The 18,809-nt window shown below is 39.6% G+C and overlaps 1 protein-coding gene across 4 annotated transcripts; it reads right to left on the reverse strand.

Annotated features, from left to right (window-relative positions):
• Window positions 1-1,221: 1,221 nt before the first annotated feature.
• pacsin2 (protein kinase C and casein kinase substrate in neurons 2) lies at window positions 1,222-17,676 on the reverse strand. Of its 4 annotated transcripts, XM_041977663.1 has the most exons (12): window positions 17,520-17,676; window positions 11,323-11,414; window positions 10,927-11,083; window positions 10,466-10,701; window positions 8,898-9,053; window positions 8,577-8,752; window positions 8,315-8,435; window positions 7,488-7,535; window positions 6,525-6,655; window positions 4,095-4,229; window positions 2,956-3,137; window positions 1,222-2,880 (listed from the first exon to the last, which is right to left on the reverse strand). In XM_041977663.1, the coding sequence occupies exons 2-12, from the start codon at window positions 11,377-11,379 to the stop codon at window positions 2,768-2,770; spliced, it is 1,512 nt and encodes a 503-aa protein (XP_041833597.1). In that variant the 5' UTR covers window positions 11,380-11,414; window positions 17,520-17,676; the 3' UTR covers window positions 1,222-2,767. The 4 variants fall into 4 exon arrangements, with proteins under 4 accessions (XP_041833597.1, XP_041833598.1, XP_041833599.1 ...); XM_041977664.1 differs by lacking the exon at window positions 7,488-7,535; XM_041977665.1 differs by lacking the exon at window positions 4,095-4,229.
• Window positions 17,677-18,809: the final 1,133 nt, after the last annotated feature.

An 18,809-nucleotide genomic window follows, 5' to 3' on the forward strand; every position in this document is an offset into this window, starting at 1 on the left:
TTATATTTGTTTTATATATTTTCTATCTTTTTTGAAAACACACTTTTGGTACATTTTTTATTACATTTCTTTTCCCTTTTATTTAACAAGAAATAACAAAATTTAAAGAAAAAAATCTAATGTGCATGAGTAGAATGATTTTGAAGTGCATTATAGAAAGAAAAAAAATAATACAACAAAACTAATATAGAAATTGATATGTGCTTAGAAATTAAAAAATCTTAAATAATTAAGTCATATGTTAACTTAAAGGTCCCATATTATACACTTTATTCCCAATCTGAGACCATTCATTAATATCTAAATGAAATATTTCCGCCATGGTATGGACAAATCGACCCTCAGTTTGAGTGCAGCGGCTTCTCTTCACCTCCCTCTTTTTAGCAGCTTCAGAAATGTGCCGTTTATGGTGGGCGGAACCCTGGTGGAGCAGCTCAGCTGTTGGCTCCGCCCATCGCATCGCCCGTCATGAGTTGATTGACAGGTTAGGCCTTAGCGGTTACTAGACGCTGATTACAGCGTAGTGAAGGATAAACAAACGCCGGAACACCGGAACCCATTCCTGAAGAAGTTCGAGCAAGAAGACTAACAGTACTGCTCTTACCTCTCCAGCTGTGTCACGGACAGTTGGTATTGAACCTGGCTTCAGCTTCAAACGGTTGGCGAAGCCTGCTTTCCATGCACCCATGTTGTGGAAACAGTCCTCTTTGAAATGCTGGCCACAGACATGCAAAACCTTTGGAAGTTTTCCAGGTACATTTCCTCCAAAAATAAAATTAATCCACTCAGTCCTCGTGGGTTCAGTGGATGGAAGTAAAAAAACGTTTTCGTGTTCATTTATGCAGCCACAAACAGAACAGTGCTTCTGTCGCTTAGCCATGTCCGCTAACGAGGGTTGCCGAAGAGGGAAAAACACTGGGCGCTAGGTGATTTTTAGAGGGCGGGCTTTGAGAGCCGGTAGGCGGGTCCATCGCTCTGTGGGGAGTGGTTATTGTCCCTTATGACGTCATAACGTACACGCTTTCAAACAAGCTCATTTCAGCGCTTACTTCCCTAGAGGTGGAGCAGGGGGGAGAGAGAGCGCCTGAAAGAGTTTCACACTTACGGGTCTCCTACACATGCGGGGGGACCAGTATGACTGTTCCAAAACCATTAAAAAGTGAATTTTGCATAATATGGGACCTTTAAACTTGAACATAACACAAACACCACCCAAGCTCATAATAAGGCCAAAACCTTTTGTCCAATAAATCAATTTATTTATGTTGTGACACATTTACAAACATTTAATGTGCAAGTACAGCTGCTACAGCCTGTTGACAGCAGCATGCCCTGAAAACATGGCAAAACATCCCATTTCTCATTGTTACAAACATATGGAAACGATAAATCAAGCATTTCAAAATTTAGAGCTTGTGAAGAAAAGTCTGCAGTTTATCTTTACAGAAATACAACCAGACTAAATACTTAGTGGGGAAAGTAAGTGTTTGTTGTGAAAAAGAATTATCTATTCATATTAAGCTTTTAAGAGATGAACAGCTATTCACTAAAAACTTGCAGATTAATTCAATGCAAATGGCCCTCTATGAAGGAAAAATTATGGAAAAATGCAAAGAATAAAACATTCAATTAATAATAAACTGATTTTCAGTCACAGTATTCCAAAAAGACCGAAATACAAGCACGTGGCTTCACAAATTAACAATTTTCACCTGCACTTCCTGTGATTGTTATGCTTAATTTGTTCTAATATGCCAAGATCAGGCTATTTACATGCATGCATGCATGTACGCAACACCATGCTTGCCTGTGCTTTATTGCTAAAACTTGTATGGTTTTAAGAACCAAAATACTACAACTGTCTCCCATAAGTGAGAGAAGTGATTGAACTACAAACATGAAGATTCAAGTAAGTAGAAGAGTGAGAAAAACATTCAGTGTTGCTTGAAAGAAAACCATCAAATGCTAAAATCTACAATCAATGAGAGGGGAATAGGTCAGTGGTTGTGAAGAGCTAACGTCAGTAAAAGTGATCAATAGGTGAGGAAAAAAAAAAAAATACAATCGTTGAGTATACATTCATCTGCAGTGACTTGAAACCTATTTATTTATGAGTTAAGGAGATGTGAAGATGACATGCTAATGATCTTTATCATTCCTTAAAATAACCAGAACAGCTAGGACCTGAAAAGGATGATCAAAACCCTGAAAATGAATGACAAGATAATGTAAGCACTACTTTTAAATGCTTCAATGAAGGCTTAATTCGGCCAAAAAACAAACATTTATTTTACAAGAATGGACTGGTTTCTACTGGCGTAAATTCTGTTTATAAAAATGTTCATCTCGCTTAATGAATTAAAAGTGGCGCACATATTAAGGCTGCATTTAATATTGCAAGACAAGCTCTCGACTGTCATCCCAGTGTTTTCGTTTGACGATATATAAATTCACACATACATTTCATTGAGTCTTAGCTAATATATATTTGAATAGCTTTTTCTGTAACAGCATAAATGGGATTTTAAGTAACATTTGACATTTTTTACACAAACAGCAACTGTTCTGTGATCTTCCTGAAGTTGTCTGGAAACGTGGTTTTTCAGTCTGTAGGAAGAAACGGTATCAGGTGGTCTTTTTGTAAAAACCAGAGAACTCCTGCTTCCATCCAGTCTTCACAAACGGAGTAAAATCAGGCCGAGTCCTCCGTTTCTGTCTGAATTGTCAAGTCTCAAAAACACTCTTCACATCCATCACCTATAATTCATTACTGGATGTCCTCTACATAATTAGCAGGATAAAGGCCTATTTTTCCATCTTTGAGCCGGCCTTTGCACCAACCCTGATCATCTTCATTCCCGATTTTGGTAAATTCATCCCCTAGAAAAGCAAGAAAACAGATAATGTTATTCTGTCAATCTCTTTCTGCCTGTTCACATTATTCCAGATACACACCTGCTTTGAAGCTCAGCTCGTCCTGTTCCTGTCCCTCATAGTCATAAAGGGCTCTGACAGGCACAGATACAGCTGGAGAGGCCGGCTCATCTTCAAATGGATTTCCTTCCCCGTTGGCAGAGAAAGGGTTACCAGCTGCATCCTCATCTGACCAGTCTGGAGTCTTTTCCTTGCTGCTGGCACTGCACAGACAGACAAAACACCAACTTCTGTTCTAGGCTCTGTGTGTTGAGCAAAACTCATCATGCCAGGTGTACAAGTTTAAAAGTTAGGAAAGTGAGAAATAACAAAAGCCACCACACGAAGTTCATTCAAACCACACAACAGCAAAAACATATCTTAAAATCCATACACAGCTTTGGGGTTTATCCTGAAGACTTTCTTTTGGTTTCACTCCAAAACAGTGAAAAACATGCTAATGCATTGATGCTACAAGCCATAGATTCATGCTACTCAAACAAAAGCTTCTAAAAGAAAATGCACACAGTGCTGAAAGAAGGCAAGACAATAAATAAACAAATAAATAAATGACTAAATAAAGCGAGATACTGATAGGTTCATAACAAAAAGAGCAAAATCAAACCAAGCGAGACAAATGATCTTTGCCAATGCATGATTGGAGTTTTAACTTGGGCAGCCAGCAGAGGGAGCCACCTAAACAACGAGGACTTGGCTGACAGAGAAAAGCAATAAATGTACAGACATAAAAAAATGATTTACAGTCAGATCATTTCACAATTAAAAATTTTGGTTCATATGATTTACTCTTTTGATGTTAAACACCCCCTTTTGGTTTTTAATCAAATGTAACATTCAGATCTGACTGTAAACATAGTGGATTTCCCACGGCAGACACATGCGCCTCCATGTGCATGACACCAAATGTTCTGTAGGACATGAAACTGTTAGGAGTGAAGGACAGACACACAATGGCTTTGTGTGCAATGCCATTCAGAGACCATGCAGAACAGCACAACAACCTGCCACCTGAGGAAGAACAAACGGACACAAAGAAGACGGGAGAGACGTAACTGAGGGAAAGAAATACAAGAGATGGATGGTGATCCATGGAGCAAAGACAGAAATGGAAAAGGCAAGGAGCCTGCAGGTGGGTGGGTGGTTTTCTCCTGTTCACCAACGTTTTTATTTCCTCTTTATTGACAGTGATGTGGTTGACTGTGGTTTGCTGCTCCTCTGCCATCTCCTCCTCCTCATCTTCATCATCTTCAAATGGGTTTGAGCCCACTGGTGCTGTTTTAGTGGGCACAGTCAGGCTGACAACATGGAACACAGTGAGAGATGCGTTGTTTACATGTACAGGAACATTAACACATAAGGACATCACCTCTGGACCACCTGTGGTTTTCAACATGGGATGAAGGATGTTGGCTTTTATCGGGACTCCGTTGATGATTAGGTTTGAAAAAAGACACCTAGTGACAAATCTAGTAATTTTTTGGATCAACCAAAGCTACTATCTGTAGGAGAGCCTCTCCAGCTGCAAAACAATAATCATAAAAATCCTCATACAGGTGCGCTCCAAATTTTGAAACTTTCACCAGTCTATGCAGATGTACAAAAAAATAAAATAAATCCCACGGAGACAGTTTTTAATGAACTAACAGGTCTCATCTCAGTATCTCAGACAGCTACAGGTGCCAGCTCATGGCTAGAAATGAAATGACTGCCTTTGTCAGAAAGTTAAGCCTCCTTACTTCAAATTACTTACGCAACAACAATTACTGTGTTTTTATGGGAACTAAAACATGCTAATTATTGTATTTATTCAAAGTAATAAGTGACATCAACAAGGTATAACACTCAATCCAACTAAACACACTTAAGGTGCTTAGTGTTTGTTTAACACATAATCAACACAAAGCTTTTACAACATCTAGACGACACACCCTGAGCAACATTTAATTCAGATTGCATTATACGGGTAAAAATCCCACTGAAGAAATCACACAAGAGCAATTTCTTTCCAGCGTTACCTCATGACTTTACATGTTACAGAACAAATCTCAGCTATAATAGGACAAACATCGGGTTTCTAGTGTTTTCAGAACTGTGCACAGCAGCAGCCGTCGTTTGGCCCTGGAGTGTGTGAATCAGTGAAATGTGAACTCCTGTGTTTGTACAGTCACGCCACGCTCTGAGGTGAGCTGGTGGAGTTATTACACCAAACACAGCTTCAATAGAAGTCTGACATGAGTAACATTTGGGTGGTTTGAACAACAAACAAATTGGACTTTTAAATTATGAATCGAGCTGAAATGCTGCCCATTCCAGTGGTTTTAAAGTACGTTCATTCAAGCTTCAGGCTTGAAAAGAAAGAAAAACACAAAACGTAAGTTTGATGCTGAATCTCTCTAGGCTGCAGAAAATTAAAAATTTGGAAATCACATTGTGCAGCTACACAAAGAGTAATCTGAAGTAAAAAAAAAAAAAAACAACAACAACAAATCAGTAGAATAAAACTTCATATTTGCTGTTTCCACCACTATGCACACAGCCATCATTAATCACACTCAAGGCTGATGGACAGAAAAACAAATGGTGGTGGGGGAGGGGCAGCCAGGCTGTCACATGTCAGTAAAACTTTCACCAGTTCAGAGGTCTAATGATTTCCATTCTTAACATTCCCTTTGTTGACTCCTCTACACACTCCTCTAGCAGCACTGTGATTACTGTACACACACCACCTCCTACAGATGTGTTATTAAGAGCAGTTAAGGCCGAGACCAAGGCCCCTGAAGTCAAACACACAAGTAGAGCTCATGTTTTTATAACTTATCTTTGTTATAGTCACCATACACCATGTATCTGTTACCATATGACTCACTGTGCCTGTACGTTTTACCATAACAAGCCTTTTGTTGTCATTTAGATTAGCTAATATGTTTATTGCTGCTGTTGCCACAACACTGCAGCTACATTTCTTCCCAATGATAATTATATTTTTATCTTACCAGCTTAGCGATTACATCAGGTTATTAAAAACGGTCAAACCTCGAGCAGCTCTAAGCCCTACTCAGATTTTTATATAATTATTTGATTAGATCATTACTAATAACTGGACATGTGTGTATATTAAGCAGGTTTTTTACAAAACAAGGTGGCTAGCTGAGAAATAATCGTTTTATAATTAATTTTAAAAACTGCTTCTACCCCAGGTGTTGACTTGAACAACACTAATCTCCCATCTCTGAACTTTCCAGTGCCCATGTTAATGCTCATGGAGCCTTCGGCATGTGAGAAGATTTTCCACATTACTTTTGGCTTGCTTTCAGTTATGTACCAGCAGACTTCTGTCTCCCCAGGAAGACTTTTTCCACAACAGGCTGACAAAATGTTTTCTGTTGCCATGGGAACAGCTGTATAACTACACATCATTTCTTGAGCTTCCCTTAAGTGAAGTTTTAAGGAAGAGGATGACATGTGTAACGCCCTGAATCATCTCTGGAGTGGGGAGTTCGTATTTATGTGTGAGATTTAAAAACAGATGCTCAGTTCTGTGAGTATTTGTTAGGGAGAGAAAAATACAAACTGAGTGATCAGATATGTACCTGCTGCTGGTCTTGGCAGGCTGGACAGGCTGGTCTGACCCAGTCTGACTGATTCCTGTCAGTGTGACGCCCTCTGATGGTTTCTTCTTTTCTCGTCTGCTCATGGTTCGGTTCAGGTCTATGGACCAGTCCTGATAGACACATGGAGATACACACATTACAGTCAAACCCTGAACCTGCGTCTGGGCTGAACTTTGTCGACTGAAAGGTCGTTTTTGTTTCCAAACATGCCTTAAAGCCAAAAGAGGGTGAACATCTCACAGAAAGAAGCACAGCAGTAAAAACACTTCAACCAAATCCAGGATCAGTGAAACATTCCTCAGGTCGCAACACTGACTTGATCTCCAATCTGTGCATGCATCTGTGTGTGTACAGGGCAGTGTGAGGAAGATAAAATGATAGATACAATCATACAGTATCCATCACCTCTTGTGTGAAACACCACCAAGAGATTTGCCCACAACCACAGACTAACAAAAGAGACAGGAGCAACACAAGTTCAATCTAAACATCATATCTCCATCAGCAGAACAGGTTTTCTATGTGGATATACTTATTTAAATATATATATATATATAAATATGAGACATGTCTTTTATAACCTATAGATGACACATTGAACAAATAAGGACCAAATCTGTGATTTATCAGACCTCTCAAAACTTTTAAAGATCAAAGATCCTTCAATGTACTTCACAACAACCACCACATGTCTCATGTGACAGTTCATATGAACAGCAGTAATCAATGGGGCAGAGTTTAAGAGTAACAAGGTTTTTCTGGGGATTATCATGTCCAGAAAATGTGTTCAAAGGCTTTGTTCATGTTCTTGAATGCAAGGTACAAACACAACCATGTCAAACACATCCACACACACAATGGAAGCAATAAGGTGTGAGAGTGTTAGTGGAAATGAAAGATCCCTCCCATGGCTGCTGAGAGAACAGCCCTCCCAGAACTCACTACAATGGACCTTCTCTTAAAGGAGCGAGGATGCGACCAGTCCAAATTCTGTCAGATACGAGGAAAGGGAAGGAGGTGTACAAAGGGTTAACATGGACAAAACAATCTAATCTTTCAGCTATAGAGCAGCCTAAATTAGCAAAACGTTCAAAAGCTTCCAGGTTAATGTACCATGAACATGCAGTATTCAGTTTAAACAAAAGTGTTGTTAATATCTGTTCAAAGAGCTATGTCTTGTTAAAAAAAAAAACTTCAAGCTGAAACTAGAAAGAAAAACTGGAAGAAGTCACCTTAAGTCTGCAAAAACACTCATAAATTGTAGCAATGCAAGCACATGCCGCTTTTCTTCGCTTTTTTCTCCTGTTTTTCTGATGTCATGTCCTTTTAGGAGCATGGCATAAACTACATTCCTCCCACTGCGACAGCTGAAGACAGATTTACCACCACACCTGCTGCCAAACAGTATACGTCAATGACAAAGATGACACAAGGCTGTAAGTCCTGATAAGGCTGAAATTACATGGCTAAAAGCTACGGCCATGCTGCCCTTGAGCGGTCATTTCCAGTATTCAGTGTTACTTCACACATCCTGAATATCGGTTCTCACACTAGGACAGAGGAGATCACAAGTAGTCTTTAAGAGGACTTGCGCAGCATTTCCGGGTAACTTAAAGCCTTAATAAATTCTTAAGTACTCCAATAAATAAAGTCATACACAACAATACTTTAAGAGGTTAAAGACAGAGGACCCTCCTGATGGTCTTCCTCTTTAGTAGCTTAGATCTGTACTAGTTCAATTAGTACAAATCTAAGCTGTGGTACAATACCTCAAACTGGGGCCAGTTCATTGGCATGCCTGGGCCGTGATTGGACCGGAACCATTTTAGGTCTTCTTCAGCATCTGTAGCAGTGATTGTGTCTTCCAGCGTGTGGTAGACTGTCTGGAATCTACGATGACACCACAATGCAAGAAATAGATTTTATTTTGGTGTAATTATTTTGTTATCAACCCTCTTTTTTCCAGGTCTTTAATTTTTATGTTGAAAAACAGAGTGAGCTCCAATCCCAGGATAATGCCTACAGTCTCACCTGGGATTGGCTGAGAGGTCCAGGTGCTGTTTAACTTCCAGTAGCAACTCTTTGAAAAAGCAAATCCGTTTGTCTTCAAACTGCTGCCACTGCTCAAACACCTGCTCCATGTTCTCCATATACTGAGAGTTCAACTTGTCAAGCTCGTCGAGGGATTTCTCATAGCGTTCTTTAGTCTGAGTGGAGGGCAAAGATGAAATCACATCACTTTAAAAAGAAAACTGAATTACGATAGTTCATATGAATTAGTAACGGAGCCTTTGTTGGAAATTATTTCATACATGACCCCTCTAACGAGCCTTCTTCCACAGGAAGCCCTACCTTTTGGACCTCCTGCTGACACTTCTCCACCTTTTCCTGGAGTTTCTTCTGAGCCTCGGGGTTGTTGTTGCTCTCCAGTTTGCTGTTAGCTTCTCTGCTGACGGCCAGCTTTTCTTCTTTGCAGGCCGAATGGTAAGACTTCTTCATCACGTCCACCTGGAGGATTTAATTGTTAAAGTATTACACATGGAATAGGACCAGTCTGTTGCAACAAGATCAAACTATCTGTATGTATATTATATGTAGAGCTATCATGGAGCTGTTATGGATTGGCATCATTAGGACAGTAAAAAAAAAAAACATCCCAGAAAATAATTTTTACAGTTCACGGTTTTAATTTCTAGCCACAAAATGAATGTTGTTGCCTTACATCTTTCCCAAGTTTAATTGTGAGAAAAGAAACATAGATGACTAGATCTGATGATTTTTTTTTTGTCAACATAAAAAGATTACCACATTTTCCCTACATACCCACCGTTTACCCAGTGAACTATATACAGGCAGCAGCTCATGAGGGAGACAACTTGCGAGCATTTTGTGACTCATGTATGACAAGAGGAATTTACAACTCCTCCTCCTGTGTGACTTTGTTATATTGAAACTTCTGCAGTTAAGAACTGGGGAACCCATGGTGCTTCTATTTGAAGAGCATCTTGGACAATGAAAGGTGTGACTTGGACTGAGGTCAGAGCAGCCATGTCCCACACAAACAATGTAAACACAAGTAGATGGCACTTAAAAACAAGAGCCTATCCTCCCTTTTAATTTGCTGCAACAGGAAGTAATGCATTGCTCCATTCATGTGAATGAAAAACAACACGATGGCTCAGCTGTATGAGGAAACACTATCCAGCTTTAGAGGGTTTGTCTTTTCTAGAGACACTGCCTACATCACTTATGTAACCTTGCCAGGTTATTCTCCTAGTTTCCTTTCTGTCCTCCAACACTTGTTCTTATTGGTTTGGCCACCAATCGATTAGAATGATCATGGAACTGTTCAGTTCTGTCAGTGTTTAATGACAAGCAGAGCTCACACCACCTCCTGTAACACAACAACTACAGGAAGTGGGGTAAAGGCCTTAAAGTTGCAACACATTTAGTTGGTGTGGACAGGCATGCACTCGTTCACGTGCACAGAAAGGAATGCAAGAAGTGGAAAGTAAACAGGCAGCAAAATGAGCACAGTAGTAGGAAATACACTGACCTAAGGGATGCCCTTCTTCCCACAAACCCTCACCATTTCCTCTCCCTCTACTAGCTCAAAGTCAAACTGGACAACTAGCTGCCACACTGTGGTTCATGCCTGATAATACTGCCCTACTTCTGAGGGGTTTAATGTGCTTTTAGTGTTGTTTCATACACAGGTAGTCATGGAGAGAAGACAGCAATGGTGAGTCAGTAAAATGCGGTCAAGAGAACTGAAGGGTAAAATGAGCAAGCGTGCATGTGATCAAGCAGGAAATGAATTGCTTGGTGGAAATACGTTGATGTTTCTGCTTTGAAACGCAGTTCTGATTACTTTAGAAATGTCATATTAAATGAGTTCATGAGACGTTTGAAATTTGCACCTCTTTAAGTTTCTTGGCCCAAGGTTTCTGAGCCTTACGGAAACCATCTTCGGCCTCTTTTGTCTCTTTGAAGCCACCGATCATTTGTTTATGGTAGGCGTCTTTCTGCCAGTTCTTCAGCTTCTCGTAATCTTCTCCCATCAATGCTGATTTCACCTCCATGTGAAGATCGCTGACCTTCTCCGCCTCTGTGCACAGGGCAGCCCACGATCGCTCCAAAGAGCCATACTGAGGCCCTGCAGACACAGTTATATATTAATAGATCAGAGTGATTATTGTTTTCCAACCACTTCTAATACATTCTTAATAATCTAAAAGTACATTGTTGTGGTTTGACTACTTTGCCTAAGAGAGCAGAAGACAATTATTAGGACTTTTCAAATAAAATAGTGTAATTTATTAATAAGAAAGTACAGATTGCGAAATTTAAAATTCAATCAAACAGTTTCGCCCGTTCCTACCTTTTTCTATAAGTTGCCGCCAACGTTTTCCCCATTCTGTGAGCTGCTGTGCGTAGGCCTTTTCAATGCGCGCCCGCTCATGAAGGCAGCTCATGAGCTCATTACAGAGCCGATTGCCATCATCAACCCGTTTCACCGTACGCTTGTAGTTACCAATCTGAGACAAGGACAGGACACGGGGATGAAGTTAGCTGTGGTCTGGAAGGACTGTGCTAGTTTTACATAAATGAGGTTCAATTGCTTTTTAAATTCAGATATTTTATTTAGCTACTACATCAGCGTATTTTCTTCTTTTGGAGCTGAGGTATAAAAGTCATCTTAACTTAAAAGTTTCACGTAGAAGAACAGGTATTTTTATTTAGGGTCAGTCAAGAGAGTAGCCTGTAAACATCTCACCTCCCAGAAGCTGTCACTGGACACATCGATCATGGAGTCATCGTAGGCGCCTGACATTGCTGCTGCCCTAACTTACACTCAGTGTGTAGGGCCTAAAAAAGGGAAAAAATAACAACACAAACTCAAATTAAATGTCAACATCCCTTAATTCTCTTAACACAAAATCTTTACCTCATTAGAACACAAATAAAATAAAATGACAGAGACAAAACTTCATATTTTTTTCTGTAGGATAAATTGATTAAAACTATTATTTAAAAATAATAGTAGCAAATTTAGCAAAGTTTAAAATATCAATTATTCAAATGAATTACAACCATAAAGATGAAGAACACTACCCCTGTTCTTACACTTTATCTCTCCACATGTATGGAACTAACAGCTGGAAGACAACACGAGGTCAACAACATGTACAGCTTTGCATAAGACACAGAAAAGAGACAATTCTGAGACAGGGACAGAGAGGCCTGGATTGATGATGGAGGCAGCAGGTGGGAGTTTTTACCCATTTTTATGACTCAACACACAACAAACTGAAGCCGCAGTGGTCGCTGGCCGTGCATCAAGTCTCTACTCTCGCAGAGAGAAAGAAAAGAGACTGTCAAGAGGCACACAGCAGGCATCTTCCGCTTCCTTCCAGTCGGCATAACAGTCAGTCCTGTGTTACTCTTCTCCCCATCACCCCTATCATTTCAAACCCAACAGCCCCCCCAAACAGACCCTCTTTATTCACCCTCCTCTCCTCCATCCTCGCTGCTCAGTTTCTCCCTTCCTCATCCATCTTTAGTCTTTTCTCTGTCAAAGCCCTTTAGACCAAGTATCTCTTGTGTACTTTCAGACTGTGTTTACATGTAGCTGAGACAGTCTGCATCAGTATCTAAATACCTCTCAAGTGACCACCTGAGCTTGTATTTCATTATGAATCTCACACTTGAGCTTAGAAAACTGGAGCAACTACTGAGAGGAAGGTGTTAAAACAGTGGGTGGAATCGTGTTAATTTCCACAATTAACAGGTAGAAAACAGTTATTACCCAGAACTTACATTATGTATGCACACCTCCTTCTGAATCAGACCAAGGAATATGAGTAAGCCACGTCAGTATTTTTTACCACAGAACATGCAAGAACTCAAGAAACTCAATTTGATGCATCTTGTTTTGTCTTTGAGTTATTTTGAATAAATCAAGACACATAAAGAACATTTAGTTATTCAGTCTCAATGATTGAAAAACATATTTTCAATTTCAGTTTGTCACATATAAACAAGGCCAAAATTAAACCAGAACTGTCTTATCTTCCATCTTTCAGGCTGGTTTGACAGGCTGTTGCACTCAATAAATAAAGCCAATAAACCAAAAGAAAAAACTCCCATCCCAGATTCAAACTTGTGGCAACTTGTGACTGGGTCAAATAAGATACACGTTTATGCCAAGTGTGATCACACAGGGTCCCCTTTCAGCTGAGTGAGGCAGCAAGAGGATGAAGGCTACTGCTCTCTGTGTGTCTTCATCAGTGGTCAGTGGCCCGTACCCTGCAGGGCAGGACTTGGACAGAGGACAGCTTTGTGGTTACCACAGGTCATGCATGCAAATAAAAAAAACACCCCAGCCTTTCTGTTTGACATTTACAGTCAGATCAGCCAAACAGCCAAATTCACAAGCACGTGCAGTGAGGTGTAAACACTCCACATCTGTTGTCTCTCACTATTTCAAGAGAAAACCAGAAGTTAAATTTGACTCAGTTTGCTTATAAATGATGGCACTGATAAGACAACTGTGTCAGTAGTGCATCAGACATAAATCAAATATTACAGTAATGACAAAGTATTAATGATTGTCTATTTCAGTGAATATCACAAGCACTTTCATTTTAAATCATCTTAATTTTAATTTTTAGGACCAGTTTTCTTTTCTTCTGGTAACTCTTGTTGATCCTCATCCACTGTCTATATTCTTCAATCATAAATTATTCTTCAGCACAAAAATGAAGAATGCAAGAGAAACAAATTCTACAGGATTTAGTGTGTGTAAATATGATGCTTTTTATTCCACAAGATACAAAGGTTAATCATGAACTGATGTGGATATGAATAAATTTAATACCATAAAACCACATTCAAAATATACATTATAAATCCATAAATGAATCTTATAATGATACTAAAATGAGTTAGCACAGCATGATAACCATCAACATATGGGTCTACATTTAAAATGAAAGGTTAAACACAGCTGCTCACGTGAATGGAAATCAGCATTGGGTAGTAAAAGAAAAACCTTTAAACCATAACAATGTTTCTGGAATTCTTTCATCACCAAAGCTCTCTCTCTCTCTCTCTCTCTCTCTCTGATCCAATGTAATCATTAGCAAATGGAAAGAAACGTCTGCCCACCCTTGGCTCTGCAGGACATGGTGGGACGCTGTTAAACAACTGAATGCAGTCTGACCCAGAATTGTAAACAATGCTGTTGACTGAGTTGAGGTCTGAAGTCCACTCAGTGCAACGCTCTGCAGGAGAATGCTGGAAAATTCAAGTCTTTGCTGCTATGCACAAGCTTTAGGAGGACAAACACAAGCAAGAGAACGAGGAGGACACACAAACTGTAAAGTGAACATATTAAAATACTTAACTGATTTTGTGTCATTTGAAGAGTCAATTGACCCCCCAAAAAACATGATTTCATCAAGGATAAAGAAGCCTGACTAAAACAGTGTTTCTAAGGTTACAGGCTAAGATGTTACATAATCAAGCATAACAATCATCTCCACTTAAAACCGATAAGAACATTACTAAGCATGTTGGAATTTTGTTGCTGATAACAGTCTTTAGTTAGAAGTGAACAAATGCATTCCTCAGGGATACCATGTCTTAACCATGCAAGCTCCCACATTTTTACTATTCATTTAATTAACTATTCAATTGCAAAAACTTCAAATCTTGAATAGAACAAGCTAATTTGGAGTTTTCAATCAGAATTTAAAAAAATGAGCATTAGAAGTTTCATCATTTGTTAATAATATTTCAGAGAGTGGCCGATGCTTTCCACTAATGCCAAACTTGAACTAGTGAGAAGGAGCGAAACAGAGCAAAACAGAGAAATGATCATGTGAGCACAACAAAAGCTTATTGTAGTATACTGGCAGTAAGAAGGCCTGAGTCATGTTGAAGCAACAGGCACTTGAGATGCCAATGGCCTAGCCTGATGGTACAAAGAGTGCTAAATTAGAGAATGAATCCAAAAGATGCAATCGGATCTTTCAAAACGTCAGAAAGACAGCTGCACATAAAACCCTTTCAACCCTGGAAATCACTAACACGCTGTCTATTCACTCTCTGTTTGTGTATTGTTTATGTTTCCGACCGCTAGGGGCTTTGTAACAGGGAGGTGGGAGTTATCACTAAGAAGCTGTGTCATAAACGGTGCCAAAAAGTAGAAAAAAACAGCATAAACAGGCTGAATAGATGAGCACATATGCAGCTGACAGGCACAAGCATGCTTGCCCTAAAGCAGTGAATGTTTACATCAGCGAGTGAAAATGATGATCATAGTAAAAGCACACCAAGTAACGATTCCAGTCTAAAGACTTCAAAATAAAGGGTTGTGTTTGTGGCAAGGCTGATAGTCCATTTAATTCCACCACAAAATAAAACATTAATACTGAATCCAGTTTGCAAACTGAAACCAAATCTTTATCAACAGCGTGCAACAAGGACATAACCATTTTAATGTCAACAATCCCTTTCTGCCTCCATTAGGATCAGCTACTTGTGGGGAAAGGGAATTCCTCCAATAAGTGAAGTCATCATGAGAGATTTGTCATATAATCTTTCCTGATAAATATAAGGACTTCTCAGGTTTGCTAAAATGATTTCCAGTGTAAGCAAGAACCTATACCTGTACATTTTGCCTAAACGATAAAAGATTTCATTACTTTTCCTATTTTTTGGAATACAGGTAACTTGTTTGCTTTATAGGTCATTTTATGGCTAAAAGTGTATAAAACCACTGAAATGTACAAACCCCTTCTGTGACAGTAAAGTGAGTGTCTCATTGGGTGTTTTTTCTGATAATTACAATAAATTCAATACAGAAAACAATAATCAAATCAATCATTCTAGAAAATAATGAGTAGGTGTAGCCTTGCTGAACAATATCCTAAGTTTAAGTGCTGATAAACAAGGAATGAAGGAAGAGTGTGATAACATAACATCAAAACTTACAAAAAAAATCTACTTGACAGTTTTTTTTCAAACCATACAAAATTAGTTTATCTGGCCAGAATCTGTGTTTTTCTTAAACTTTCCATTTCCTTTGTAAGCTTCAATAGCCTTGCAATATCTCACAGGAGGGGAGTGCAGCTGAGCCGATCTATCCCTTTAATATTGCAATTTCACAGCATGACAGCTTAATTCCAACTGAGCTATGCAAGTAAAACTACAACCAATCTTTTGCTTTGTCCCTTCTCATGCAAGCAGGAATGAATGTCAAATGTATTAACTACAATGGCAGATCATGTCCTTGATTTTCTTCCACAGTTAGTCACCTCTGCCCTCTTTTCATGAAAAGCTCAACAGTTGCATGATCTTATATTTGCAGGCTCCCCTAATACAGAGTCCCTCCTTTCAAGGCCTTAAATAGATCATTAGTGGAGCTTCAGGCCACAGTTGAGACTCAACAACATCAGACAGTAACATTGTTGGTCCATCAACAGGTCGACCATAGCTTCAACATAATTGCCCACTCTAGCTGTTAAAAAAAAACTCTTGCTCCATGAGCAGGGAAAAACAATGGCATTTGTTCTACACTTTCAGGCACTTTCCAAAAGCCATGCCAGCAGCATGGAGAGGAGCATAATGGAGGGAAATACAGTATTAAATGAAAAGGAAGGGGAGCTCCTTATGTCACCGGCAGGCGAATTCGACACTTTTTCCTGTGGAAGCCCCTGTCTTGCACTCTCATGTGACATATTTAAAGCTGCAGACTTTTCAGGAAGGGACTCCGAACACAAACCGTCTGCAAACCTTTTTTACTATTTACAATATGCAAAACAAACTATTTACAGTCCGAATGTTACCAGATGTGTTCATGCTCACTCATACCAATATTAAAAGACACTGGAATTTCATTATTAAATCCTGCTGGCAATTATCCCTTTAAACTGCTTCACGTGTGCTCTTGGTAAACGCACCAATAAAGATCCATCTAAATGGAGGGCATTGCCTTCAGCCTAAATTGGCAAACCCATGCTAAGTTTAGCCTGGTTCTGTGACAGCAATCAGTTCACATGGCCCCCCAGAAAAAGAGGAACGAGCTGCATTCTCACTACTTCTTTACTCTAACTACACTCCTACACCCACAAAGCACACGGATTTCAGTCTTCATACTTCCAGCTGGATGATGACTGAAAACTTCCACCAGTACACTGAAAAGTCATTACCATTTGTCATCCCTCATGATGACCGTTTTGCCATTTCGCGTGATTAATTACCCCGTGACAACAGCTACCTTAGCCCAAATGACAGCCATCAACGTTCTGCTTTTGACACCAAATTTCTCGCTAGTTTTATGTGGGCTGCAGCAGCAACCACTGAACTTGGCAGCCAGCTGGCACTGCGCAAATTTTTATCAGTGACTAAGCCGAGCAGGAAGCATTTGACAACCCTGAAAGGACAAAGCTATAGAAACTGGAATTCTTTTTCCTTGGTAAATGGGTAGATTTTGTCATTCACAGCTGATAACACGACAAGCACGAAGAAGTTATCTTGACTTGTGAAACCTGCCCCGCCCTGTATCGTATCGCTCCAGGCAACGAAACATAAATATTTCCCTCGAAAACAGCTGCAGTGAAACGACATAACTTAAGTTGTTGTACGATAGTAAGTAACATTTAGCAGACAATCTAACGATGCTAGCTTAAAACTGTGGCTTTCCAGTACCATGAAATACCAAAGACATTGAAACATATGTGCAGTGAATGGATGAAGTAGTCCAGTACTCCATAGCCTGTAAAACATTTAACTTAACTCCAGCACTTCCATGATTGCCCTTAAATAACTTTACGCAGTTCTATTTAGTAACTTCTCCCATCGGGGAAGCAAGTTAACTTCAAGCTTAGCCCCTAGTTAGCCCCAATGTTAGCAACTTAGCCAAAGCCCCAACAGTAAAATGTTAGTCCAACGGAAAAGAAAACTTACCTGGAACAGATTAACTGTTCTTGAGATATTATCTTTTATAAAATAGTTGTTCGTCTTGGCGTTTCCAATTTACGAATCTTTTCGCAGGTTATCTGCTCGGCAGCGGTACCATGGACTGACTGACTGACTTACTGAGTGACACAACTTCAGCTCGCGCTGCTGCAGTCCGGAGCCCCGTTTCCGGCTAATATTTTCAACATAAGACTAGTTGAAGGCAACAAGACAATTTGTTGATAATGCAAAAATGCTAGGACCGAAAATAACTTTATGACCTCGAAAATGCCCTAAAATAGATAAAATAGATCATTATAATTATCCAAGTCGGGGACACACACAAGCACACAACAATGCCGGTGGCAGTTTCCATGTTTCAGTAAACTAAATTTAGCACAAACAATAAGGAATTTAATGTTTGGTGGATTATTTCTTTGTTGTAACTATTCTTTTTGGCATTAAATCATGTTAATTTCCCTTTTAAATTTTGGTACTTTTGTAAAGAGTTAGTGGGATGAGCAGCAAAGTTGTGAATGTGGGATGTGCCCATGAAAAACCTGCCAAAGCTTCTAGTTTGGAGTTTCTTGCACTCCAGGTGCCTGTTTGTCAGCACCTGTGAGCATGGACCCTACAGTGGTCAGATGGTGTGCTCTGAACATGGCATGTTTGACTGATCTGCCATAGGCCAACTTCAAGCTGATGTTCCGCAAAACCAAGTTACAGCATTTTTTGGAGTGAGTCCTGGTACCATCTCCAATTTAAAAGAAAAAATTGCCATTTGTGCTGGTATTGGCAGTATGTGCACTGGAACCTGGACATGTGGAGGAACATTAAGTTCAGGGATGAGTTTCAATTCTGACCACATCAGAAGGATCATGAAGTCAAAGTGTGGAGAAGATGTGGAGACCACTATGCTGATTGCTGCATCTGGTGGAGGCCACCAGACCAAAACCATGCTTACTTTTATGCTTTAAAAGTGAGATTCTCGCCATAAATACTGGATTCTGGCTGAGTCCACTTTGATGAAGCCAAAGTTAAATGAACAACATTTAGCCTTACTTTCCTCCTTAAAACAGAGACAATTTGTGGACATTAATCACAATGGCTCCAGTGTTCAAAGCTTCGGGGACTTCCTGTGCTCTTTGGGGGACCCCTTGGGGGGTCTTGGACCCAAAGTTGGGAACCATTGCTCCTCATGCTACTGAGACCCCTGTTTGTTAAATGAAAAATACTTTATTTATCCAAGAGGGCAATTACAATGAATACATTTAAATAAATAATTTTTTAAGTGTATTG

The sequence above is a fragment of the Melanotaenia boesemani genome, chromosome 23 (assembly GCF_017639745.1).
Source record: "Melanotaenia boesemani isolate fMelBoe1 chromosome 23, fMelBoe1.pri, whole genome shotgun sequence".
Taxonomy (NCBI): Eukaryota; Metazoa; Chordata; class Actinopteri; order Atheriniformes; family Melanotaeniidae; genus Melanotaenia; species Melanotaenia boesemani.

Bases quoted from the DNA above. Each gene is read 5' to 3' on its own strand.
- pacsin2 (XM_041977663.1), bottom strand. From the start codon at position 11,379: ATGTCAGGCGCCTACGATGACTCCATGATCGATGTGTCCAGTGACAGC. The intron at 10,702-10,926 runs GTAGGAACGGGC...CTGTGTCTGCAG, and splicing joins GCGGCAACTTATAGAAAAAG to GGCCTCAGTATGGCTCTTTG. The intron at 6,656-7,487 runs GTGAGTTCTGGG...TGTGTCTATCAG, and splicing joins TTAAGAGAAGGTCCATTGTA to GACTGGTCCATAGACCTGAA.